At 42.2% G+C, this 25,860-nt stretch overlaps 1 protein-coding gene across 5 annotated transcripts in view; it reads left to right on the forward strand.

The window, feature by feature from the left end:
* The window catches only part of ltbp1 (latent transforming growth factor beta binding protein 1), a 94,286-nt gene extending 70,650 nt beyond the window's left edge, over nt 1–23,636 (forward strand). Inside the window, exons 11-31 of one of the 5 annotated variants that reach the window (XM_041049969.1) lie at nt 906–1,073; nt 5,159–5,332; nt 7,356–7,378; nt 7,905–8,007; nt 10,645–10,731; nt 11,682–11,807; nt 12,410–12,535; nt 13,644–13,763; nt 14,580–14,702; nt 14,989–15,114; nt 15,202–15,330; nt 16,755–16,883; nt 18,570–18,707; nt 19,011–19,172; nt 19,365–19,454; nt 19,665–19,793; nt 19,956–20,085; nt 20,744–20,931; nt 21,943–22,104; nt 23,195–23,344; nt 23,444–23,636. In XM_041049969.1, the coding sequence (XP_040905903.1) occupies nt 906–1,073; nt 5,159–5,332; nt 7,356–7,378; nt 7,905–8,007; nt 10,645–10,731; nt 11,682–11,807; nt 12,410–12,535; nt 13,644–13,763; nt 14,580–14,702; nt 14,989–15,114; nt 15,202–15,330; nt 16,755–16,883; nt 18,570–18,707; nt 19,011–19,172; nt 19,365–19,454; nt 19,665–19,793; nt 19,956–20,085; nt 20,744–20,931; nt 21,943–22,104; nt 23,195–23,344; nt 23,444–23,616 (2,756 nt within the window). In that variant the 3' untranslated portion in view covers nt 23,617–23,636. Of the gene's footprint in view, nt 1–905; nt 1,074–5,158; nt 5,333–7,355; nt 7,379–7,904; nt 8,008–10,644; nt 10,732–11,681; nt 11,808–12,409; nt 12,536–13,643; nt 13,764–14,579; nt 14,703–14,988; nt 15,115–15,201; nt 15,331–16,754; nt 16,884–18,569; nt 18,708–19,010; nt 19,173–19,364; nt 19,455–19,664; nt 19,800–19,955; nt 20,086–20,743; nt 20,932–21,942; nt 22,105–23,194; nt 23,345–23,443 lie in introns of all 5 variants that reach the window. The other 4 variants (XM_041049970.1, XM_041049972.1, XM_041049971.1 and 1 more) reach the window with 4 other exon arrangements.
* Nucleotides 23,637–25,860: the final 2,224 nt, after the last annotated feature.

Raw genomic sequence — 25,860 nt, forward strand, 5'->3', positions numbered from 1 at the left:
GTGCGCACACTTACAATGGCAATTTCATTTATGTAGCACATTTCATGACTTATAAATTTAATTTGTTTTATGCTGAAAGACAAAATGTAAATGCAGAAACAGCCACACACACAGACACAGACACAGACACAGACACAGACACACACACACACACACACACACACACACACACACACACACACACACACACACACACACACACACACACACACAGTAACCACCTTTAGTGAGTGTTCAGTGCTCTAGAGTGAAGTAGCAGTGTGGATATTACCATCCAGTTGTCGTCTGTCGGCTTGTAAACTAGCTCTTACATGATCAATAATAAGGACTGCAACACTTAAACTGCATGTGTGGCTGAAATCGGACTGAATTAAGAGGCTTTAACTACAGACATTCCTGATGTTTATGTATTTAATTAGTAATTGAACTGATTTACCTCAGGTAGTGTTTCAGGCAAAAAAAAAAAAGCAAACAATGAGAAAAACTTAGTCAAACTCTCCTGCATGCCTGAATCTGAGCCAGTGCTTTACTTTGATTGCATGAAGTATTAGCATGAAAACATTTTTTTTGTTGTTTGTCTGTGCTTTGTTATGTTTGAATGTGTCTCTGTGTTTCGTGTCAGCTTTAATTATTTAAAAGTAGTTATTTGTGCCACCACACAATGTAGCTGCTTCTCACTGTACAATGTGTATTTTTCTTTATGCACTTCTGTTGTTTTAGAAGAAAGTTTAGACACGAATTTGTACCGCTGAGAAGGGAACATCGCTTTGGTGAAGGGAACCTCTTTATTTCTCCACTCTCTGTCCTCTCTTTCCCCCCCCATGTACGTGTCTCCTACGCTCTGGTGCACCACTTCCTACGCCTCCCTCTCCTCCTCTTTGTCCACATCCTGTGCTCCTCTTCAGCCAACTCGCCTGCCATCCAAGAGGAGAAGGGGGCTTGCTTCCGTTTGGTCAGCTCAGGGAGGCAGTGTTTGCACCCAGTTTCTGCCCAGCTGAGCAAACAGCTCTGCTGCTGCAGTGTGGGCAAAGCCTGGGGCCCTCGTTGTGACAAATGCCCCCCTCCAGGAACAGGTAAGGCCCCCCCTCCTACCCCTATCTCGATGAGAGCAAAAGGCAGAAAACTTTTTCTCTCACTTTCATGGAGAAAATGTCACGGCAAACAGCATTCCACAATCCTGCAGTTTATGTTGGCTTTGCAAAATCAGCACATCTCATAGAGCTGAGGCACTCAGTTCTGCCCAGTGGACAAGTGTCCTGCAGGACTTTGTTCTTCCTTCAAGTTTAAGAAGCCACAAAAGTAGAGGAACTGAGTACCAGTTACCTATTGTGTCAAGCACTGAAACGGCTTTGGGGATAGCAATGTCAGTCTGTCTTCTCGCAATACAAAGCCTAGACCTAGGTTTTGACTTATCTATTAAAATATCTCAACATCTTGATGGATTGGTACGAAATGGGGCACGAAATTCCTCTGGAGCCACAGTGGGGCTGAGCGTTTCTGGCTTTGACTGAACAACAACTATAGATGGTTGCTGAAATAGAGTTTGTGAATGAATTTTGGAATGATGATTCCATATAGTACATATCTGATGTATTATACACAGTATGGTCTAGACCTGGCCTATATGATAAATGCCTTTAGATAACGTGTTATGATTGGGCGCTGTATAAATAAAATGACTTGACTTGATTAATACATATAATACAAGAAGCCTTTCCAGCAAACAGGAACCAATTGTGTCTCCCATTTTTATGTCCTGATACTTTCTTCTTCTGCATGGATTTAACAGCTTGGCTAAGTAGTTGCTTATAGATTATATTAGTAAAGCCTTTGCAGTAGCTGTTTTCACACCTAATTTTGCTGCTTTCCTGTTTATCTGTATTTCCACAAAACTCATTTGTCAGTGCAGTTGAGCCGTCAGTTGCATCCCTAAGATTTCTATGCATTTCAGTGGATTTTAAACGGTTTGGCTATGGCACACTTGTGTCTTATGTTAGACCTTGTATTTTGTCAACAATTGTTACAATGTGTGCATAGATTCAGATGGTATATACTTATATATTTACTTAATATATGTTGGCTTTGGCTGTTTTTGATGGGCCATGAACAGCTCACAATAGATAATGGGACGCAGTGGCTGCAGTGGGTGCGGTTGAATTCCTCCTTCATGGTAATGACTGTGAGTCCAGTGCAGGGCAACTCCCAGATCATCAGGAGCCGGGCCTGCCCACACCAGGGCCCAGGGAAATAGGCACATCTCCTTGCAGCCCTCTGGATTGCCTGAATTTTGGCTTGTGAGCTTGGTCGCTTTACTAGTTACAATGCGCTTTAAGGCAAGAGTGGTAGCTTTCTTTATATTTAAGACATTTTCAGTGCTTTTCAGCACAGGTGTGAACCCCTGAGAGATTAGACGGGAAATGAATACCCATCCAGGTTCTCATCCTCAGCATCTCAACATTCACCATGAAGAGGCAGAAGTTCTTCACCGAGGTGGTGAAGAATGGTCCGATTCCATTGCTTTAATTTTACCCTGTCACCCACTGCTGTCTTTTGATTTGTGCATATCATTTTCATATCTGTGTTACTGAATGATAGTGGGTAATCTTGGTTTAATTAGCTGTCTAGTTTCAATCTAGAGCTAATTATTATTTATGGAATAATGCTGATTTGAATGAAATCCTGTGAGTCCAGGATATCTAAGCTATTGATTTGTTTCTGTAGTGTCTCTCTCTCTTTGATTTGTTTATTCTTTTTCCAGGGCGACAAAGCAATTGCTTTTTAGTTTGTATTTTGCTCACTTGTGTATGGTCAGTGATGACAGTAGATTTAACAGTAGACTCAGTGGCTCTACGTTGAATGGATTTATATTTACCAGGAAGAACATGTGAATAGATTGTGTGGAGTGGTGAGTAGTAAGAGTGCTCTCTATGATTTGGGTTTTGTGTCTGCAAAATATTCTTAATCTGACAGGCTGTGTTTAGGGATTAAGGGCTAAAGTGCAACAGATAATATGATTTTCTTATGCAGGCCAGTGACAGTTTTTTTTTAAGTTCATCATTCCCTAATTTTTGTATCTGTGAAACCTCAGAGCGTGATCTTATCTTTAGCCTGCCTTATGATGCTATGTTCTGTGTTCCATAGATTCTTACAGGTCTGTATTGGATTGACAAAGTCTTTTGAAAGCCAGGATACTGGCGTCAGATCTGTTGATGGTGTTTCGTAGTACTATATAAGTTTTCCATCAATGCTGAGCCTATACTGTGAATGAATTGCTTTTATTGTAAATCTTATTGATGGTACATTTATAATCATGCAATGCTGTTTTTGCCCTTTGACGTTTAACTTCCTTTACCAGCGTTGCCAGTGTTATTCATACTTTGAATGATCTGCATATTGTTTTCTTTACTCTGAAGGGGATTGCTGCTTCGTCATTCTTACAGTTCTCTGTAGTTGCAGTTCTCCAACCTAAAAGACCATGTAGGGTTAGTCTGTTACAGTTGCATAAAAAAATATTGTGCTATTGTGTGTTGATGAAAACAAGCCAAGCATTCCATTACACAAGGGTACTCAGTTTTAGAACAAGCATAAGCCTTGTCTCTGTCAAAGCCTGAACTCATCCACACCCATTCTTGGATGCCTTTCGAGATACTTCAAGTAGAAATGATTGTTTTTCAGATCCTACAGGTTTCCGTGCCTTACGGGTTTCCAGAAATGTGCCAGCATGTTCCACTAAAGTAGGTCATTATGTCTGTAAGGGCTGGTATCACTGCTCAGTTCATTCAGGTTATTAATCAGATCAAAATGATACTCAGAAAATTCACAGCAGTGCCAGCTGATTCCAGCTAGTTCATGCATAATCTTGCTCAGAACACTGTTACACTGCTTCCTTCGTCATGTAAAGGCCAGGACAAGGCCACAAGCTTCATTCTTCCCTTAGAAATTTTCAGAATGATTTACTGTGGCAAAAAAAGAAGCTTCCAAAATCAATCAAGCCAGTACTGAGCTGTTGGAATCCATAGAGACCAAAATTTGGCCTTTGTCTTTTAGAAAGAGAAAAATTCTTATTAGAAAATGAATAACCAAGCCCCAGTTCCACCAAGTCTGATGCTTTGTGTGGCAACATGGCCTGAGCCCACTCAGAAACCTGATCATTTGCTGGGTTGAGTTGCATATAGATAAACTTCGCTCTTAAACCACTTTTTTGAGTTGTTAAATTATATGTAGTCACTTTACATTACACTATCTATTGATTCAGGTTGAATTTTGCAGTGTTCATTATAACAAGAGTTATTTTTTCCTTTTCCGGTGAACATCCAGAAAATCCTCTAAAGCCCCCAAAAGTGACAAGTTCTGGGGTAATATATATATAATGAAGTCTAATTCCTGAGTAAAATGCCAAAGAATCCCTGAGGTTTACGGATCAAATTGATTTACAAACATGAACTACATTAGCATATAAACAGACACCATTCAGTCACATTAAATTGGAGCTAAGCTTAAATATACTGTGTACCTGCTTGGGTGGTCCATACAGAGGTTTCTGGTAGACGTCAAAAACAGAGGACCATCATCAGTATAGAGGCTGATTTTATGTAAGGATCCCCCAGCACTTTACGTTCCTCATGATGTCTCAGTGAGTTCTAGAGGGAGTTCTGCTCTATTTAGAGTTCTAGAACAGCTAAACAGAGCAGAGTCATTAATACACAGCACTGACAAATGTTAAGTATGATTCCTTTTAAATAAACAACTGAAATGCAAAGTTGCTGTTCAACACTGAACGGCCCCCAGTTATTTTAGGCTTAGCAGACGTGGTGGAGCTTGTAGTGGGATGCTGTCTTGAGCAAGTTATCATGCCATGGTTTATGTTGAGCGCACCCATGGACCCAACAATGTGCCTTAGACTGTTTATCAGGAATTTGACTGTAACTCAAATTGTGATTTGAGGGACATGCCCAAAGTTATTCCGAGACAAATCATGTTCCACATGAGGTTTTGTTCTAGTACCTAGCTTTTATAGTTTTTTTTTTTTTTTTTTTTTTTTTTACCTCAAATGATTTGAAAAACACTAACATGTATACAGTAAAGAAAAGGTTTTTTGCACTTTAAAATTTCATTTGTATGATAAGCACTTGTATTTGTTTTTTTTTTAATTATTTAGCTAAGTTCAAAGAGATCTGTCCTGGTGGAATGGGCTACACTGTTCTACCAAATCCACCTGTCAATAAGCCAGTCATCGTTTACCAGGAGCCCACTGACCTGCTACCTCCTCATCCCCTGCCAACACCAGAGAGACCAGTGGAAGCTTTTGGGAGACCAGAGGAGATTATACCAGGTGAGCCTCACACATGTAATACTACAATGTAAGCTGGATGTTATGTTTAGCATGTGTGAAACCTGCTGTTTATCACAAACTAGATATTTCCCAACTGCTGAAAGCTTCAAATACAGACCAATGAAATCAAATGACCTCTCACCTTTGTCACAGTTTAGTAAAACTGAAATAATGGCAGAACCATGTTATGCATTTTTGAGAAACTTGACATTGTCAGGTTACCTAGGAGCCAAACAGACCAAGCAATTTTGCACTCAGTAATTTCTTCTAGCTTCTCCTGGGTATTCCCCAAAATTTCCAGTGCAGTTGGGAAATTTAGATCGTCCAGTGGGCATCAAGGTCCCCCTCTCAGGTCTGTCATTCCCAGAACATCCCAGGATGTTGCCAGGAAGCTAAACAGTTACCCAAACTGCATCTGTTGGGTCCTCTTGTTGCAGAGGATTGCAAGGGGATGAACACATGTGTGACTGTCAATTTGATACACCACTATTCCATGTAGAAGATGTGTTTTTTTCTAATAATCTGAGGTTGTCAGATTATTAGGGAACCTCACTGCGAAAGCTCTTAGTTTGTTTGTTGTTGTTGTCTTCAGTGTAAACCTACCAACCACAGTGTTTGAATACTTAAATATCCTTTGAGACCAGCTCAGGATGAAATTTCATCATCAAGCTGCTAACAGTAAGATGCCAATAGAAAGACTGACCATGATATTCTCTTTCAGTTTTGTCCTACTAGTGACACAATGAGTTGCAACAAAAATTACATTCATTAGGAAACTGGTGTAAAACAGCCGGGCCATAGAAAAACCTAATAAAAAGGTACGACAGAAAGGTAAGTTTTGCATTTGACAAAGAGTAAAGCTAGAGTTCTTGTTTACTTGCCCACAGAGCAGAAAACTACAATCTGATTCTGTTCATCACAGAATTTACCATGAAATGGTTTAACTCTTTCTTCTTAGTAACTTTCAAACATTGTTATGTTTCAGGTGTATATCACCTGGCATAGCTTTTAAGTTACTAAATGAACTAAATGTTGTGTCAAAGAAATCAGTATTTTTGAAGGATTTCATTAGGCAGTGCAGAAGGAGACTTTTTGTGCCTATTCTACAATGAATCTGTTGTTTGACGTGTGGTCTTAATTTATCAGCCGCGCAATGTCAGTGGGATGAACAACAGTCTTACTTTTGCAAATTACAGCTCCCAAAAATAACACTAGAGCTCCTGATTTACGAGCCCTCTTGCATGTGATTAGGAACGCAGATCTTAAAAGAGGCATCCCTCTTGGGACGTTTGTTTGTTGAGGACAGGGATTAAAGTGCTTGGGCTCACTTCACATTCCCTTCAGCCCACAGGCCGTCAAAACAGGGAGGCGGGGAAGGGGGGGGGGGGGGGGATAAACCTGGCTGAGAGAGGCAAAGGAGCTTCGCCCTCTCCTGTTATTATTCAGGACATTCTTGGCAGAAATCTCGGGAAGGAGAAACTTTTCAACATCTTAGCCAAAACCAGTCAGCGTTCAAATTACTGCTAAGCTTCTCTGGAGCAGAGGAGTACAGAGTTTTCAAACCACACAGGACAGGCCTTAAAAAACTATCTGACGGAAATCCACAACCCAAAACCTGCGTAGATTAGTGTTTGGATACCACCAGAATTGAATGTGGCGCCTGGCAGTCATACAGATTGGCATTTAGCAAAAGGTATTTATGCAATTAAGGTGTTTCACATAGCTGAGGTTGATCTTCTTTGGCTTTGTCTCCTTTTATTTATTGATTGTGCAGGAGGAGCAGGGCTTTTTCTTGTGATTACTGAAACATTATTTTGTGATTTTTGCAAATGTTGCAAGCTGTTGTGCTGTTGGTTCCTTCATTGGATTTTTTTTTGGACAATAACAGAAACATAGTACATAGAATAATTAGGAAGCAAACACCATGTCGTGTTTTTCTTTTTTGGAATTACAGATTTGATGTTCAGTATATTATGTTACAAACATACACTTTTGTTTCTTTTTTTTTTTTTCCTTTGGTCAGTAGCAACAACTGCACCAGATCAGGTAGGTTTGGGTGCTTTAAAGAGCAAAACTGTAGAAGCAGTGTGCATGCACAGACACCCGCGCCCCACCCCTCCCCCACCACCCGACCCCCTGCCACTGAGGGGTTGCAGAATCATCTTTGCATGAGTCAGCAACATTGCTGCATGACTTTGGCTGGTCAAGCACAGAACAGTGAGTCAATGTTGTACACCTTTGATGTGTATATGTACACGCAAGTACCAAAAATAGACAGACTAAACTCCTGGACTGTGTTCCCAGCAGATCCAGACAGAAGTCTATGCAGAAGTGGCAGGTAGTCTTTGCTTTCTGGCTTGCTCACTGAGCTGTTCATTCTTGCTCTGTTATAAAACTTCAGTCAGTTGCCATGCAAAAGCTAAATGCTAATCTTTTTCCCAGCATAACATCTGTTTTGCATGTCAGATGCAGTGCGCAAAAGCTTAAATTATTACTTTTGGACTGAAACACATGCATACAGTGCTTTGTTGATCCCGTTCCTTTGGTATTATTGTCTATTTTGTCGTTGAAGGAGCTGGTAGTTCCTGTGTTTAGTAATAGGCCAGTAATTGAACCTATCCTGCTCCAGCTCTCTCCGGGTGTGTCCACTGTCAAGATGGAGGCAGCCTACCCAGGTGTCTGTTTCACTATCCTTTATACTTTGTGGACAGTGGCCAGGTTAGGACATCTAGAAGTTGTTAAGCTTAGAGTACTTTGTCAGTCTCAGTCTAGGCTGTAGCTCAACTTCAGTTATATTTTGTAGGGTTCAGTTGTACTGTAGAATGCTAATATTAGCACTTATTAATTTAGCAAATATTTTGAGGAAACAAGCTTGCTGATATTAAGAGTCTGCATCTGATGTTCTCCAAAGGCCACTGTTCTGTTTACAGTTGGAAATAGATGAAGTGATTATTAATATTCATTGATTACTTTTGTACCACATGTTCTTCTTCCAGTGTTTTATTGTTTTAAACCACAAAGAAGTTTTAACCCTCAAACAGCTATTTCTGTGTAAATTTTACAGAAGCAGAGGAACGTAATAGAACAGTGTGCATTCTAGAACACGTGTAACGTGCAGCTGGGTTTTGTGAGTGTCTTTTATATAGTACGGTGGTATTATGCCATCAGGTGGTTTCAGGTACCCTGTGCAGATCCTTCTGGGTCTGGACTGTGCACATCCCATGCCAATTTGTTCTCCAGTCAGGATGCTTTCTACTGCACCTCCATAAAATTTAACTGAGTCTTGGCATGGGAATTTTGGCCTTCTTAAGATTTACAGCCATTGCTGAGCCCACTTTACCAGGGTGAATATATGTGATGTCCATGAAGGGTACTCTGTGATACTGATTAACAGCAACCTAAACATGTTCACCCACCTCCAAATTGTTACCAGAGTTTCCTTCAGATTTGAAGTCTCGTCGTTGTTATAATCCAGCTGAAAACATGGTTTCGTCTGCAAACTTCACAACAGAGTCCTCTCCATGTCGGACGCTGCAGTTGTGGATGTAGAGGCTGTCCCCTCTAGTTCGCCCTGTACATCCACAGCTTCAGCCGTGGAGTTGAGCAGTAAAGTGGCAGAGGTGTGACCACCACCCTGAACTGTCAGAGGTCATTTTGTGAGGAATTTTGAAAGTCCACTTGCATTATGCTGAATGCTGTCTTGAATACTGAAATCAGCAAACAGCATTCTGCAGTATGGTAGGTGTTGTTATTTTCAAGGTGTGTGGAGACTGAGTGGAGGGTAGGGATGTGTTGGTCGCCAACGAAACGACTCTTTGAAGTGAACAACGGGAGCTGGGAGCCAGAGTCGCTTTGTTTTTTGTTTTTTTTGTTTGTTTTTCTGTTCACGTGATTGGTCAACTACCTGATGTGAGGTGTGTCTGCACTGAGCAGGAGGGGGAGGGGTGGGCGTTAAAGACATAGAGAGAGAGAGAGAGAGAGAGAGAGAGAGACCCCTACAGAGACAGCAGGCTGGAAAGGTGAGAAAATGAGTGACCTTAGGAAACGCTGTAAAATTTGGATGCATTCATTTAAGCAACAAAAAAATCTGAGGAGCCACTTGGGAGCTGAAAGAGCTCTCTTAAAAGAGTCGGAATTCCCATCACTAGTGGAGAGTTCTGAATTGGTTCTGAACACAAACTGGTGAGGGTCCAGGCCGGCTGGGATATTGTCTTTGTTGTGCCGGAGAAGAAGCTTCTCAAAGCACTTCATCAGAATGGGGCCACAGGGCAGTTTGTCATTGAGACTAGACACTAAAGACTTTTTAGGTACAGGGAGCAGCCAGCATTGCAGTATAACATATCACTGTTACAGTCTCCTGTACAGGGCCAAAGATGTTATCAGGTCCCTTTATTCCCATTCCCATTCCATTGTCCTCTGTAGTCCAATGTGGGTGATCTCTGGCCCGCTCTAGCCTCAGATTACCTATGTTAGCTGGTATGGGTGGTCCCCAGGACAGTATTCTTCTGTAACAGTTTGATTGCAAAGTCCCTCTTTGCAAGTTATGGCCTTGAATAAGTGTGGTCCTCTCTAGCCTCTGTCAGTGTCAGCATATTTTCATGCAACACTGCTGCAGAGTGTATGGTGTTTCTTCACTATTGGTGGAGTGAAAGTGTGGAGAGCTGTCTGTCTCCCCTAGACTATTTTACAGCCTATGACTATAATAGATGTTTGTTATTATAGTCTTTGTCTAGAATACCTGCTGTGATTCCATCTATTTAGATATGTTGACTAGTGAACACTCTAGGCTCTCATCTCTTTGATGAATATGCAGCTCCTGGGTGCCAACATAAATGCATCGCAGTGGAGTTCCACAGTGAACATGAATGGGAAGGAGACTCAACTCAGCTCCTGCAGAACTGGACCATAATTACATATACTGCAGTGTAAAAGACCACACCTATCCAAACGCCAAATTGGAGCTTCTATGTACGACCAGCTTATCTGCTCATCCTTAATGGCTCTCAGCAAGAAAGTGAATAAAAAAACTATTAATGAAATGTCAAGACAGTTTTTGAAACATGCAAAGCTTCCAGTGTCATTGAGGTAAATACAGCGGGGTATCATCTGCATAACAGTAAAATACTGTGCATACTATGTTTTTTTTAAAGCCAAATATACTGTGTGTAGGCTGCTAAAACATCCTAGAGTGATTAAGATGTAATTAGTAATCAATGTGATATGTTTTATAAAGAAAATATGTTGAAGTAATTAAAGAATATGAATTTAATGGAATTAATGTGTTTTTTTTTTTTTCTTTTTTGCTTTGGTAGAAGTTGTTGAGAGGACCTCTCCACCTGCACCAGTGGAGATCCTCCCCTCTAATGCAGGCCAGGACATTGCTCCCACCCAGTCAACTGGTAAAAAAAACATTCTTTATTTTCCTTTAAATTTTTGTTATCTTCTTTTCTTCTTTGTCCTTGGTTGGGATGCTAAAATTAGACTTTTAGTGGGGCAAACAAAACTGCCAATACTTTGTTCATGAAGATTTTATTTTATTCTGTTTACATATGCAAATAAGATACATTGAGAAATATGTATCCTTTAATTAGTTAACTAAGTTTACGTAAGTAGAAGGTTATTCTGAGCCAGTTGACATTAGGTCTTTTAGTAAGCTCAGTTGTAGCTACTGTTAGCATTGCGTCTTGTAATTTGAGGTATGTGTCTTGTGAGGAGCAAAGTAAATGTTCGAGCAGTTTTTATTACTGATGGCACCTCTGGCACACACCTCCAATCATGTTTCATTGATTGGACTCCCATGCTCCTGACTCTAGTTAGCTGTTATGCGTTTACATACTTTTTCCAATTCCAACACTGAAAAAGTGGTTTTATTGCGCAGGAGTGAGAGGAAGATAGCATCAATGACTTGTCTGACTTTTCTGGTGTTAATTATTTATTATTTTTTTAACCAGCCGTTTTACGGAAAAAGCATTTATTTAATTAAAAGTTATAAACATCTTTCGGTGTACCAGCTTTCTGTGTCAATATCTCATGTTACAACATAGACACCTGCGGCTTATACTCAAGTGTGGCTTATATATGTACAATTTATTTTTTTCTTTTAAAATTTAGTGGGTGCGGCTTATACTCAGGTGTGCTCAATAGTCCGGAATTTACGGTACTTTGCATTCTACCTCCCTGCAGTCATGATATGAACCTGTGATACTTTTACTAGTTAAGCATTTAACTTGTGGTACATTAAGGGTATGTAATTCTTGCTTCTGGTTCTTAATAATATTTAGTGAGACCCGTGATTAGTTCTAAAACTGCTGCTGCATTTATCCTCTCCCATCTCTCTCGTCTATATCAGAAGTGGATGAGTGCCAGATCAACCCTTATATTTGCGGCCAGGGGATTTGTTATAACACAGCTGAGGGCTACACCTGCCACTGCGATGAGGGATACCACCTGGATGATGCCCAAACCACCTGTGTAGGTGAGGAGTCCAGCAGTGCTTTCATTTGCATTTAGACTGTGGTTTCTTGCTGAGCTGCAGCAGCAGTCTCAATATTAAATAAAAAGAAGGTATTTTGTACCAAAAATCATAAAGACTGTGACTTTTGTCCCCATCACATACACTAAAATCCAGTCCCCTAAGTTTTTCAGGATTCTGCAGCTTGCATATTAGAGTTTGCTTTGATGCTTTGGTTGAACAGACTCCCACATTTTATGCCATTCAGGTGCAGGGAACGAACAGGAAGGTGAATGTAAACACACTTGCTTATGCTTATCCTTGGGGAAGCCTGGAAAACCTGTCTGCGCTTACAGAGCAGCTATCATTGGAATTCTGTTTCTAATAATAGAATTATAAGAGAACGTAGTAACCACTTCTTCTAATAGATCTATGATAATTGCACTACCTTTTGGTGGTTGAATTCAGTAACACCACCAATATTCTTTGTGTGGCAGATGATCTAATTTTGGCCTTTTGTTTATTTTTATTAGCAGCCACAGTTACACATTAGGTTACTACATTGACTTCTGTTCAGTTCTACGCTGATGTTGTCCCGTGTTGTGCGCTCTGGTTTGTGTGTCCAGATATAGATGAGTGTCTGGAAGACCCATCTTTGTGTTTCGGCGGTCACTGCAGGAACACAGAGGGCGGCTTCCTGTGTGTGTGTCTGAGGGGATTCCAGGTCGACCAAGAAGGAACCAGCTGTGTTGGTAAATGTTTCTTTGAAAAAACTCTGCAGACATCTTTTCACACGTACAGGCTTATACACAAGCACTGTGCAACATAATGCAACACACACCGAGCAGCTGCAGCACAAACTGATGTAGATTTCTTACTTACAACTGGAATTTTTTCGCTTGATAGTGTCACTACAGGAAAGGTCAGGGGGGTTGTGATCGTCCTCTGGGGATCACAAACCAAACTTCCAGTAGTTGTTGAAATACTAATCATTCGCCTGACCAGATGTATGCACTGGCTGACATGGTCATAAACGTGTATCAGCACACACAGGTACATTTCATGTCAAAAGACTGACACTGTCTGTGTTCAGCACAGAAGAGTCAAACGCATGGACAAATGTGAGCTCTGCACGCTGATACGTTATTAGAATTATAAATCTGTGGAATTTTGGGACGACACCACAGGAACCACAGAGTTACCAGCGTCTGCACCACCCTCCTCCCTGCTTCATCCCTCTTTATTGGGATATAAATACGAGGCACTCTGTCATTACGTGGTTTCCTACCATTTTAACGCAATTCCTCCCACCCAGATCTCCTCCCCTCCGCTGTGGGTGATGAGGGATCAGATCGTGGCTTCTCTGAGACGTTAACATGCATGTGGATATGCAGCCAATGTATCTATTAATAAGCTTAATAGAAAAACAGGCTCAGGAGGAGGAATTGTAGACATACTTTGGGATTCTAAAAAAAAAAAAAAAAAAAAGTTATTACGCTGTGGTGCGGGTCAACCAACCACACTTTTCAACCATACATATTTAACTGTTGAACCTGTCTGCACTGGTGCGTGCTTCAGTTTTTTTAAAATTTGAAAGCTACCATTCAGTCGAAGCTTCAGGTTCTCTAGTTCATGTGAATGATGATTTGGTTCAGGGTCAACACCTTTATCAAACTCATTTCCAGCAGCAGTTTCCAGTCAAATCGCAGTTCTCAAAATGATCTGTATGACCACAAACAACATTTGGTCTCAGAGGAATTTAAGGAGCTTTTGGGAATCTGTGATATGTTGCAGGGTATCATAAATACCTGGCCGTGTATAACATTAATGCTGTTTAACAGTTTTCTGATATGTTCTCAGACATCGATGAATGTGTAAACAGGACAGTGTGTCCTTCTGGCATCTGCTTCAACGTGCCGGGAACTTACAGCTGCGGCTCCTGTCCTGATGGCTTCTTGGCACAGGGAGGCCAGTGTGTAGGTAGGTCACTGTGCCCACGTGTGTGTGTGTGTGTGTGTGTGTGTAAAGTAGCTCTAAAACTAAAGTTGCTCCAAGCAGCCCCAGGAATAAGTTCATTGACACATTGACCATATTTTTTCACCCATTCTAAAATAATTTTGTTTCATTCTTTTTGCAGTGTGTGGTGATGTAAATACAGACAAATCTTAATCTAGACCTTTGCCCAACACAGGAAATGCATTCAGACTGATGAACAGAGTTCAGTGGGAATGCACCAATGACAGTGCCAAGACCTATTTTCTGTCTCATGTAACAGGGTTTTCCATTTTATTAATAGAGAATTTTTCAGCTGTATTTATATCATCATGGCTCAGGCCATCAGTTCTATCAGGTAAGCGAGCAGGAAAATCTCAGTAAAGACGTGATACTTCTTCGTAACTGTTGTCATCGTTGTCAGGATTTTTTTTTTTTTTTTTTTTTTTGCCTTATCAATATAACTTGCACAATAACTGCAAATATTGAGTCCCATTAAAAGAAGATGTTACATCATAATCATGCGTCACAGTAGGTCTGCACACTGGGAATATGAGTGACGTTATGGCTTTACCACTGTTTATTTATTTTACCTCAAGGACTGATTTTGTTCATGCATAGCTCCCTGGGTTTCGTCCACAGCCTGTCAGCTGTTCAGTGTTATACGAGCAGCTTGTCCATCATTAGTCACAGTTAAATATTCATTTCCTAAGAGAATTTACTAAACGCTCCTGAGAGAAATGTGAGAAAACCGTTTGCTTCTTTTTGTTTGCTGTAATTGTTCCGTTGTTTGTGTTGTTTCAGATGTGGATGAGTGCCAGGACCAGCAGGTCTGTACCAGAGGTCACTGCCTGAACACGGAAGGCTCCTTCATCTGTCAGTGTGGGCCTGGCTTTAGAGTGTCAGCGGCTGGAGACCAGTGTGACGGTATGATTCAGAGTACTGTTTGTCCTGTGTGCAAACAGGAAACATGGATCCCAATGCACTGACTGGTACTGAACGTACAGTACCAGTCAGAAGTTTGGACACACCTTCTCATTCAACGGTTTTCCTTTATTTTTATTACTTTGCACACTCTCGGCATTCTCTAAATGTTGAGACTGAAATATGAATATATGAACCACCCACTTCTACCCAAGACCAGGTTTGTCCAGATTTCGTTTGTGAACGTAATAAAAGCTCTTCTCATAGGGATGATGTGTGTATGTTCCAGATGTGGATGAGTGTGTTGAGGAAGCGAGGCCCTGTGAGGCTGTAGGGGAGTGTGTTAACAACATGGGCTCCTACACCTGTACCTGCCCTCGGGGATACCAGCAGATCAACGGCACCAGCTGCAGAGGTAAGCACCAGATGTGCTTCTGAAGCAGGATTTACAGTTAGAGTGTCAATGTCTCAATCTCAGTGGCGTCTGTCCGTGTTATCCCAGATGTTGATGAGTGTGTGGAGGACCCGGAGCTCTGTTCCCCCAACGGCGAGTGTCTCAACACAGAGGGATCCTACATGTGTGTTTGTGAGAGCGGGTTCACTGCCAACATCGACACACCCTCCTGTGACGGTAAGGATGCACCAGCATGGAAACGCACAGCACTCGCTCACAAACCGTTTGGATTCTTCCTTCAATGGGAAGATAGTTAGGAACAATGCCTCATCCTGTAGTGCTAACGGACACATGCTAAGTTGCTAAAGTAATCATGGTGAAAAGCATTGCTGCTAAACATCAGCACTTGAGTCACTTTAGTCCGTGATCAGTCAGCTGTGTGAAGGTGAGGATGGAGCAAGAGTTTCTTCTTCTTTCATCTCTCTTTTTTCATTCTTTGCCCAAATATTTAAGTCCCAGCCCAAGTTTTAGGAATTGCACTTAGCATGGCTAGTCTCCTACAGGTTTGCACCAAAGTGTTTCACAGTGACAGATACAGTAAATGCATACACACACAAGCATAAATAGATAGGTACGCATAACATATTGGAAATAACACGAGTTGAATGAGAATCAGATTAAAAATAGACTTAGAGAAAAAAAACAGAGTGGAAAGTAACAGACAGAAGCCTTTGAGCTGACTGTCTAGACAAGCCTGGACGACGAGGGATATTATTTGTTGTTCTCTGCCTCATGATTCATGCAGGAGGCTCAGACTCTAGTGTATCTGTGTGTCTGCTTTTGTGACACCAGTTCAATAAGGAGAGATTGGTTCGAAAAAAAGGAATTTACTGAGGTAGCAGCAGAGGAAATTTTGGTGATTAGACTCATTATTGAGAATTCACACGTGGAGCAGTTTAATTATAGTGTGTGAAGGATACAGGAGGCCGGAGGCACGAGATTTATTTATTCATTTATAGCCATAGGTGATAAGATATGGTGCATGCAAGAGTAGCTGAACAGGAGAGGAGGACATTAAAGCTGATTAGACAGAAGAGCTGTGAATGAGCAACCGGCACCAGCTGCTGTATATGTAGAGTTCTTCACAGTTCTTAGGACATAAGGGATTTGAGCAGAGAGGATGATTTCAGAGTCAGGCTGAAAATAGAAAACACGCTGAAGATGAACAGAGGCCCGGCCGTTGGAGAGAGGACGAAGGACACGTTGATGAAGAAACTAGGATTTAGACATAGAAAGCAGGGTTCTCATCTCAGTCAGTCAGGAATCCAGGCACCTGGGAATCACAGACATTCAGCCAAAGCAGCTTGTGAGGAACCAGATCTTCCATATTGAACTTTTGCCACAAGTCACATTTAAGATATAAACTGCATTCAGTTTTCACTTTTCATGTCATTTCATTCATCTGTTTGGAAGGAAACAAAGGAAAGCACCACAGGAACTTGTGTGCATTGCTGAGTGCATTTTAAACTGAAATCTTCAACAGTAAATGTTAGAGACAGATAACACAGAGGCTGGTAATGAGTGTTAGAGATGGAAGGATGGAAAAAGGCCAATGAAGGAAAAAAATTTCTGACACTTCTGGGATTTGTTTCGTTATCCAGATATCGATGAGTGCGGCCTCAATGAGACACTGTGTGGCCCTCAAGGCTTCTGTGAGAACAGACTGGGTTCCTTCCGATGCTTCTGTGACCAGGGCTACCAGGAGTCCCCAGATGGCCAAGGCTGCGTTGGTAGGTGTTGGGGAGTCTACCGCAAACCGTTTCCTTGATGAAGCAACATATTCCTGACTTTAGGGAACACCTGGGACCATGACCCATCACTTTAAAGGCAACATCAACATCAGCTAATAATATTGCCTTGGAAGGATTTACCAAACACCAAATGTCTGAAACCGTTTCAGCGAAGTGTGTAGGGCACACCAAAATGTCTTCAGACAATCTGAACTACGATATACGGCTTAAATAAAGATCTGGTTTTCTGTTCAGGTGAAGTAAGTGAAAACCCAACCACTACTGGAGATCTCTCTCAGATCATCTTTTAAAGAAACATTGCCAAGTATTGCGGACACGCCATCCCAATCAGGAATACATGGAATTAATGTTGAAAATCAGTGGTTTTCCTGTAGCTTGGCTTGGACAAAGTCTGAGCTGATGGGTGCTGGTGGTTTCCCTGGTCTAACTGGCTCCCATCTACTCCAGTTTCCTCCAGCAGGAAGGACCGTTGGAACAGACTCACCCCCCCCCCCCCCCCCCCCCCTTCCCTGACACACACACACTCTCCCTGTGGCCAGCCCCACCAAAACGCACGCAGAGGGTCGTAAAGTACCAGGACTACCAGAATACCCTCATTCCACATACCTCAGTACAGCATTACACACACTCACACACTTACCATCTGTCTCTGGCAGTGCTGCTGGGTCCCACCCAAGCTCAATCCAGCCAGCTGCCTCCACGTCGCTGCCAAACCATCAGTGCACTGTGTCTAAGCGCAGATGGACTCACTTCACACGCAACTCAAACACACACACACACACACACACAATCCTTGAAAACCGACAGTGGTGGTGTACCACTAACCACTCCGAATGTTTGTTCACTCTCCTCCTCTGCCCTCTCCTCTCCCTCAGCCAGCTTCTTCTGCCGTCCTCTCTCTGGTTTCTACTTCACTGAGATTCTGAGATTCTATCTTCTCGTCCATCTCTTGTCTTCTTCCTCTTCATTTCCACATGGCGGTTGTGTCCAGCGTTGCCAGTTTGATGGCTTTCTTACTTTCATTCTCTGCTCAGTTATCATTTTCCATACAATGGTAATTCTACTTCCTGTTACATGGATGGTTCGCTAAAGTTTAGCTCAAGACATCAGGCCACAATCCCCATTGGCCAGACCTCCTATCTCCTTCCCAGTGACAGAATTTGTTGATAAATGCAGAGACATAAAGACAGGCGGGCACAGTGAAGTTATCTTGATTGATCGTTAATATTTCATGCACTTACTTGTACATATATCAGTAATCTGGCACATGTATGAAGATGGGCGTCTTGTTGTAGATCTCAAGACTCAGAGAAAAGATTTTTCAAAGCCGTCAATTTTAAAAACACTTATCCTGTTTCAAATTTGGGGCAAGATGATCCCCCATTCATTTATAGATCAGCATAACAGATTTTTTTTTTTAGTTGTCTATCTAATGGCTACTCTGGCCATGTCGGGGTTTGTGTTTCACTTGAGCTTCTCATACGTAATCACCACCCAAAGCATTTACTTATGTTTCAGGCGTATTTTCCTTCCCACATGTGCCTATCACTGCAGGCGTGGTGTACTGGGCTGCAGATGCTGTCACAGGCTATCCGCGTGCACAGACAATACCGAAGACATCACTTCCAAGAAACTACCAGTAATTGTTCTGTTCCCTCTCCACAGATGTGAATGAATGCGAGCTGCTGAGCACCGTGTGTGGAGAAGCTCAGTGTCAGAACGTAGATGGTTCCTTCCTCTGTCTCTGTCCCAGCGGCCAAGACTATAATCCCATGATCGCCAAGTGTGAGCCTGTTCCCACAGGTGACCCCCATTCAGATTTTATACTACATTAATGCATTATAATTACAATTTTTTCTTATCTTACCTATTGATATTGTTGGCTGAGTACTGATCAGTGGTTTCTGTGATGTTCACCAATGCTTACAATGACATGTAAGAGACTTTTGAGCTGTAGTTATCAGACTTCTATGAAAAGCAGCTTTAATTACATCCGTATTCAACAAAGTGGGTTTTGCAATTAATCCGTTTTACTTTTCAAATGGCAAATTTACTGTCAAATGAAAGGTCACATATTTTCCGGTCCGCGTTGGTCTTTTTAAACAGCGTCGTCGGTGGAGCGGAAGGAGTGCTACTATCATCTCAATGATGAGAACCTGTGTGAGAGCGTGCTGACCAGCCACGTCACCCTGCAGGAGTGCTGCTGCACGCTGGGAGCCGGCTGGGGGGACAACTGTGAGGTTCATCCCTGTCCTGTCAATGGCACGGGTGAGTTAGAGGAAAAGCTCTCAGAACATTTTCAAATCCCAGCAGCGTCATTTACACCACCAGCATCATCGTGTGTGTAGTTCATTTAATGAAGTGTTCAGATGATTGGGTAGAATTATCTACTGTATACACCACGACTCTCATAGTATGTGTAGAGATGTTTGATGAAATCTGATTCTGGCCCCCTCTCAGACCAGTTTAACCTGATGTGTCCATCTGGGAGAGGTTTTATTCCCACTGGAGACTTGCTGTATGGAGTACCCACTGCTGCCACCTACAAAGGTAAGACCAGGCTACCCCTACCTCACGATCTGTCCATAGACTGTCCCAAATCTTGAGTTCTGTTGTTAAATGTGTCCTTATTTCTTCGTATTCCTCCACTGGCCCTCCTCTGTAACACGTTTCTCCATTTTAAAGTCAACAGTAAACCTCTGTCTCTGTCAACGTGTAACATGTGCTGCCCTCTCTCTCTCTCTCTCTGCTTGTCTGCAGATGCAGATGAATGTACGCTGTTCGGCAAGGAGGTGTGTAAAGGAGGCTTCTGTCTGGATACTTTGGGCAGCTACGAGTGTTACTGCAAGACCGGACAGGACTACGACCCAGCCAAACTAGAGTGCAGAGGTCAGGGTGATAATACACTGCAGCAAGACAGTGTGTGCACATGCATGTGTGTGTATGTGTGTGTGTGTGTGTGAACTTGTACGTGATAGAAAATGAGGACATGCAGCTGGTATGAAGGAAGTCCTCTGAGTAAGTTTTGTTGGTTCTCCATGAAATGTCTAGACATCAACGAGTGTATGGATGAGTCGGTGTGTGCTGGTGGACAGTGTGTGAACATCGATGGCTCATACATGTGTGTCTGTGCACATCCCATGACAAAGGACCCCAACAGTAACAGCTGCATCTTCATTCCTTCATTCCACAGAAGACAGTCCTGCTCAGGACCACTGTTATAAGCCCAAGATGAAAAAAAAAATCAAATCAATTAAGGTCTTAGAAAACATTTGACTTGCAAATCATTGATGTTTAAAGAGGTTTGTTTGTGACCTTCCACCTGACTTTAACCGCTGCTCCTCAAACCAGTTCATTGTCGGTCCTTGCTGGGAGCAGCTTAATTTCTTCAGGATGAAATGAACATAACTTACATGGGGAGATGGATAATAAACAGTTTTTAAAACATCAACTTTTTCAGCAGATTTATTAAGAACTGTAAACAATACCATTACTAAATTCACTATTAGTCAAATTACTACTGTAAAGTATCCAAGACTTGTTAAAATCGAGACTCGTGCACAAAAAAAAAAGGTGAGGACTGATGTGAAGACTCATTTTTACTTCAGTTAAAGGAGGATTTCATGGAACAACTGTTGTGAGAAGCTGAAAATAACACATAACAGGACAGACACACATGCAAAGTGCAACTTGACTGGGTTGATGGAGGTGGAATATAATTTGCTGTATTATTATTATCAGACCAAGCTAAATTTAATTTCCAATGTTATTCTGTTGTCTGGATGGACTTATAAAGCACAGTGTGTGTTTTTTGTGTCGTAACGCTGTGTGTGTGTGTGTGTGTTTACAGAGCAACATGAGATGACGCAGACAGACTACCAGGGCATCTGCTGGCAGACGGTGACAGAAACCATGACGTGCTCCCAGCCGCTCGGTCCCGACAGGAAGACCACATTCACTGAGTGCTGTTGTCTGTATGGAGAGGCCTGGGGCATGGACTGCGCCCTGTGTCCACACAGAAACACAAGTACAAACTGCATTACACACACACACACACACACACACACACACACCCTACACAGAGGTTGCACAGGCAGTCCAACTCCTCCAGGATGTTTGCTGTGTCTCCCAGTACAGTCTCAAGAGCATAGTTACTCTAGGAGAGCTCAGTCTAGGTCCAGCCACTGGTGCCCTGTGCTTTTCACAGGCCTGTAACTATTGTTCATTATGAGAGGTTTGGTGGTTGGGCAGTGATGGCCTGGGGAGGCATGTCCATGGAGGGACGCACAGACCTCTACAGGCTAGACACCAGCACCCTGACTGCCATTAGGTATCGGGATGAAATCCTTTGGACCCATTGTCAGACCCTGTGCTGGTGCAGTGGGTCCTGGGTTCCTCCTGGTGCACGACAATGCCCGGCCTGCTCCTGGAGGATGAAGGAACTGATACCATTGACTGGTCCCCATGCTCACCTAACCTAAATTCAATAGAAGACCTCTGGGACATCATGTTTCGGTCCATCTGGTGCCTCCAGGTTGCTCCTCAGACTGTCCAGGAGCTCAGTGATGTTCTGGTCCAGATCTGGGAGGAAGGACACCAGGACACCATCCATCATTCTCATTAGGAGCGTGCTCCGACGTTTTCAGGCGTGCATACGAACACGTGGGGACCATACAAACTGCTGAGCACCATTTTTGAATGGACCAGCCTGCTGCCACATCATTTTTTCACTTTGATTTTCGGGGTGTCTTCGGGGTGTTCAGCCCTCTGTAGGTTGATCATTTTCATTTCCATCAACGATGTGGTATCCTTTCCTTCCTAACACATTACCCATTCTGTATCAGTACAGATATCTGGCATGATTTTTTTTTTTTTCCCATTGAGATCTGATGTGTTTTCAAAGTGTTCCTTTCATTTTTTTGAGCAGTGTACAAACACAAATATGTATGATTTGTGTCTTTTCTCTCCTCCTGTACACTCTCTCTCCGTCTCTCTCTCTTTCTCTCTCTCTCTCTCTCTCTCTCTCTCTCTCTCTCAGATGATTATGCCAACATGTGTAACCTTCCCGTGGGTGGGGGCCAGAGGCCGTACGGTCGCGACGCCCTTGCTGCTGGCCCCATCCATGAATATGAAGTGAGCCCTGACTATTCACCGTCACCTGAGCACGATGCTGTCATGCCCTCTTATGAAAACGAGGAGTGTAAGTATTTCTATTTTCTGCTTCCTGTATATGAACAGAGGAACAGCAGCAGAACGCGGGGTTGTTCTTTACAACTAGACTTCAGAAACTTTTGATTTTTAGAAAGAACATAGGTCTTGTAAATAATGTGGCCAAGATTAAGGCTTATAAAGAAAAGTTCTCTCTGAACAGTGGCCTCAAGGACGTTGGCTCCTAATCTTCTTGGCTGGTGAAAAAGAAAAAGTCATTAAAAAGAGAAAGAGAAGAAGCACAGTCGGTTCATGTGTGCGAATGTGGTCAGCGCTCACAAAGGCAAAGACACAAAACACTATGTTAAAATACATCATTTTTACAGATGCTACAGTAAAACTGTTGCAGATTTTTATTTTTATTATTATTATTATTATTATTCTTTTGTTTATTATGAAGCTCCTCTGTTGAAAACTGTTAACTGGGATGGACAAAATACTCCAAACACCTCTCAGTATGACATAGTGCAGTTTAACAGCAGAACAAAGTGCAGCCTCAAAAATGATCAGAAAGTTGAATCAAGTCCTTTTTTGAACAGTTAAAATAACCTTCATTATTCAGTATTATGGCAGAAATAAAGAGGTTCAGCTTTCCCTGAGGGCAAACCTTTCTTACTGCGCTGCACTTTGCTGCCATCTTGTGACTTAACAAACTAACAACATGCTAAAATGAGAACCTTTAAAAGGGAGGATGGTCCAAATGTCTGCGAGTCTTCACTTCCAAACAGCTAAAGACTGTAAATGGCTCATGTAAAGCATCTGATTGATCAGTGCAGCCCAGAATGCGGTTTGGATTCATGGATGGTAGAAACATTAACTTCTACCTAAAGCAATCGGTTATCACTCGTGCTTTTCCTGAAGGTTAAAGTCTTTAAGTTGAACCCTGTTCTTTGCTGATCTTTCTCTCTCCGTGTCGACTGTGCTGAGAAAAATCGGCAGCTTCTCCTTTGGCCTTTTAATACTTTCCACCCTCTGCTATTAAATATGAATGGATAGAGGAAGCTATAAATATCCCATGAATGTTAAAAAAAAAATTACTTCTTACTTACTTAAATCATGCTCTTGTGTGTTTTTTGCTGCAGATCCATACAGGGCGTTTGAGGGTTTGCGAGCAGAGGAATGTGGGATACTGAACGGCTGCGAGAACGGTCGCTGCGTCCGGGTTCAGGAGGGTTACACCTGCGACTGCTTTGATGGATACACCTTAGACCTGTCCCACATGGCCTGCGTGGGTAAGAGAGAGCAAACTAGACCAAAGAAAGACAGACACAACTTGTGTGACTCCGTCTCTGTCGTTGTTTTTGTGTGTAATGTCTTTCCGTCCTCCGCAGATGTGAACGAGTGTTCGGAGCTGAACAATCGGATGTCGCTGTGTAAAAACGCACAGTGTATCAACACAGTGGGCTCCTATCAGTGTGTATGTCTGCCAGGCTTCACTGCCTCCGACAAACCCAACTACTGTGTGGAGGTCGCAACACGACAATCATCCAGACACACACAGTGAGCATGGACAGACACCGGTGGGAGGGGAGGGAGGGGTGGGACGAGACACAAAACCACACGCACAAGCTTGTATTACTATACTTGTGAGGACGTCCGCTGACTCTGCTCAGTCACTGCCAAATCCTCAACACCAAACTTTAAAGTTTAAACTCCCTGCGTTGGTTAGTGTCCACAGACTGCACAGCAGTGACCTGGAGGAACGTTTCAGATTTTGGGGGGGGGGGATTAGGGAGGATACTTTCAACAGTTCAAAATAGAAATCAAACCACCAAAACCTAGACTTTGTCTATGAATGAACCTAATCCTGATTATAACCTCAATCCATAATTTAAAACCCAGATTTGCCGTTTATGAGTGTCACCCCTGCATTCCCCTTCTGCTCTACATCACTATGGATTTTTTTTTTTTTTTTTTTTTTTTTTTACTGTATTTCTGTTGTATTATATTTGTGTTTTCCAATGTGGACGTTTTAAAATAAACCCATCCGAAATATTATAAGGTAATTCTGTTTTTAGGTTTTGTAAAAAGCCTAAAAGTATTTTTTTTTTTAAATGACTTTTCACCGAACCACACTGTAAACACTGTAACTTTCTTCGTTTTCTGTGTTTAGCTTTGTTATCGCGGTACCACTGTTTACCTAGATGACAAGATATCATGTTTGTTTTCTGTGTAGGGATCTGGAGACAGGAGCTGATTAGCCTAGCTCGGTGCGAGGACTGGAAGCTGGGGGGGTGGGGGGTGGGGAACAACTGGGCCAGTCTTGATGCTAAGCTAGGCTAACCGCATCTCGGCTCCGGCTCTGTATTTAAAGAGACATGAGAGTGGTATCAGTCTGCTTTTAGAAATAAAGTGAATCAGTGTATTTTCCCAAAATGTTGAACCATTCCTTCAGTTTGATTGGGCTGTGATTGACAGGAAAAAAAAGAACCTTAATTGTTTATTTGTGGTTAATAAAATGCAGAAATGTGTGTGTAGAACATCGGGGTCTACGCAGGACACCAGGGTGCGAGCAGCACGTTAGCAGATCAGCAGCAGTGTAAACATCCAACAGTATTGAGTGCAAAAGTCCATGTTCTGGTGCTTAGGGTTGTGTTGAAAGGCATTTAATGCAAGTGAAACACAAGCTGTTACGTGGGCTGTGTAGAAAGCTAGTTTTATCAAGAGGCTCGGATGTGAATACGCCCAAGAGTGAGGACACACTGAGATCCCACCCGTCAACGAGTGTATCGAACATATTGAGCACTTTGGTTTTGAACATACCAAAGAACAGACCCAGTTTGTATGTTTTTTAAGACCTGTTACCAGTCTGTTGCTCCAGTCCTGGGAGTTGTTGTTCCTGCATTGATGAATCAGAATGGGGCCAGTAGCTATTACTGAATGTTAGTGAGTCTACCAAGAAACCATCAGGGCTGTGTTCAGTGTCGTTTGAACCTCGTCGCACCTTAACCCACCCTGACACATCACCTGGTTTCTGTTATTGTGCCTTCACTGCCGTGGCAAGTCAAACATGTCTGCTGTGTTTGAAATCATTCCCTGGCTCACTTAGTGCAGTATTCTATATATATATATATATCAAACTGTCTGGCTTACCTGTAGTGATCAGTACATTGGGAGTTTAGAAAAACTGTGAATCTCTATAAAATACAACTACTCGCATTGTGGGAATGAAATCTGAGAAAAGCGCAGTGTCATTTCACCACTCACCGCAGGTCACTTCTACATTGTGAGGCCACTCCACATTCATGGATTTTTTTTTTAAATTTTGATTATAAATTCATAATACACAAACCGTGTTTGCGGTGTCCTGTCAGTAGCTGTATAATGGTGCTCTGTGGATTAAAATCCTTTTTGGGCCATATTAGATTTTTTTTTTTTTTTTTTTTTATTGCAGTACTGTGAGTGGCCACTGGGGTAAAATTTGCAGCCAGACTGAAATGTGGCACCATTTCCTGCTCTCTTCATCTGTCTATAGGAATCATTTAGTAGTGTACATGTCATGAACAACATATTTCATTCCAGTTTTGGCAGATATTACTGTATGTAGAGCACAAAGCTCACATGGAGGATCACTTCAGATGGTAATGGCTAGGGAGGGATTTTGGACACAGCCAATGAGTGTACAGCTTCATGCTGATGTTTAGCTGGTATAATGTTCACCATTTAGCAAGTCACTGAATGTTTGTTTGTTTTGCGTGTTATAAACTATAAAGTATTGGACAAATTAGAATTTTGGTAACTGGTGATT

The sequence above is a fragment of the Toxotes jaculatrix genome, chromosome 11, assembly GCF_017976425.1.
Source record: "Toxotes jaculatrix isolate fToxJac2 chromosome 11, fToxJac2.pri, whole genome shotgun sequence".
Classification (NCBI taxonomy): domain Eukaryota; kingdom Metazoa; phylum Chordata; class Actinopteri; family Toxotidae; genus Toxotes; species Toxotes jaculatrix.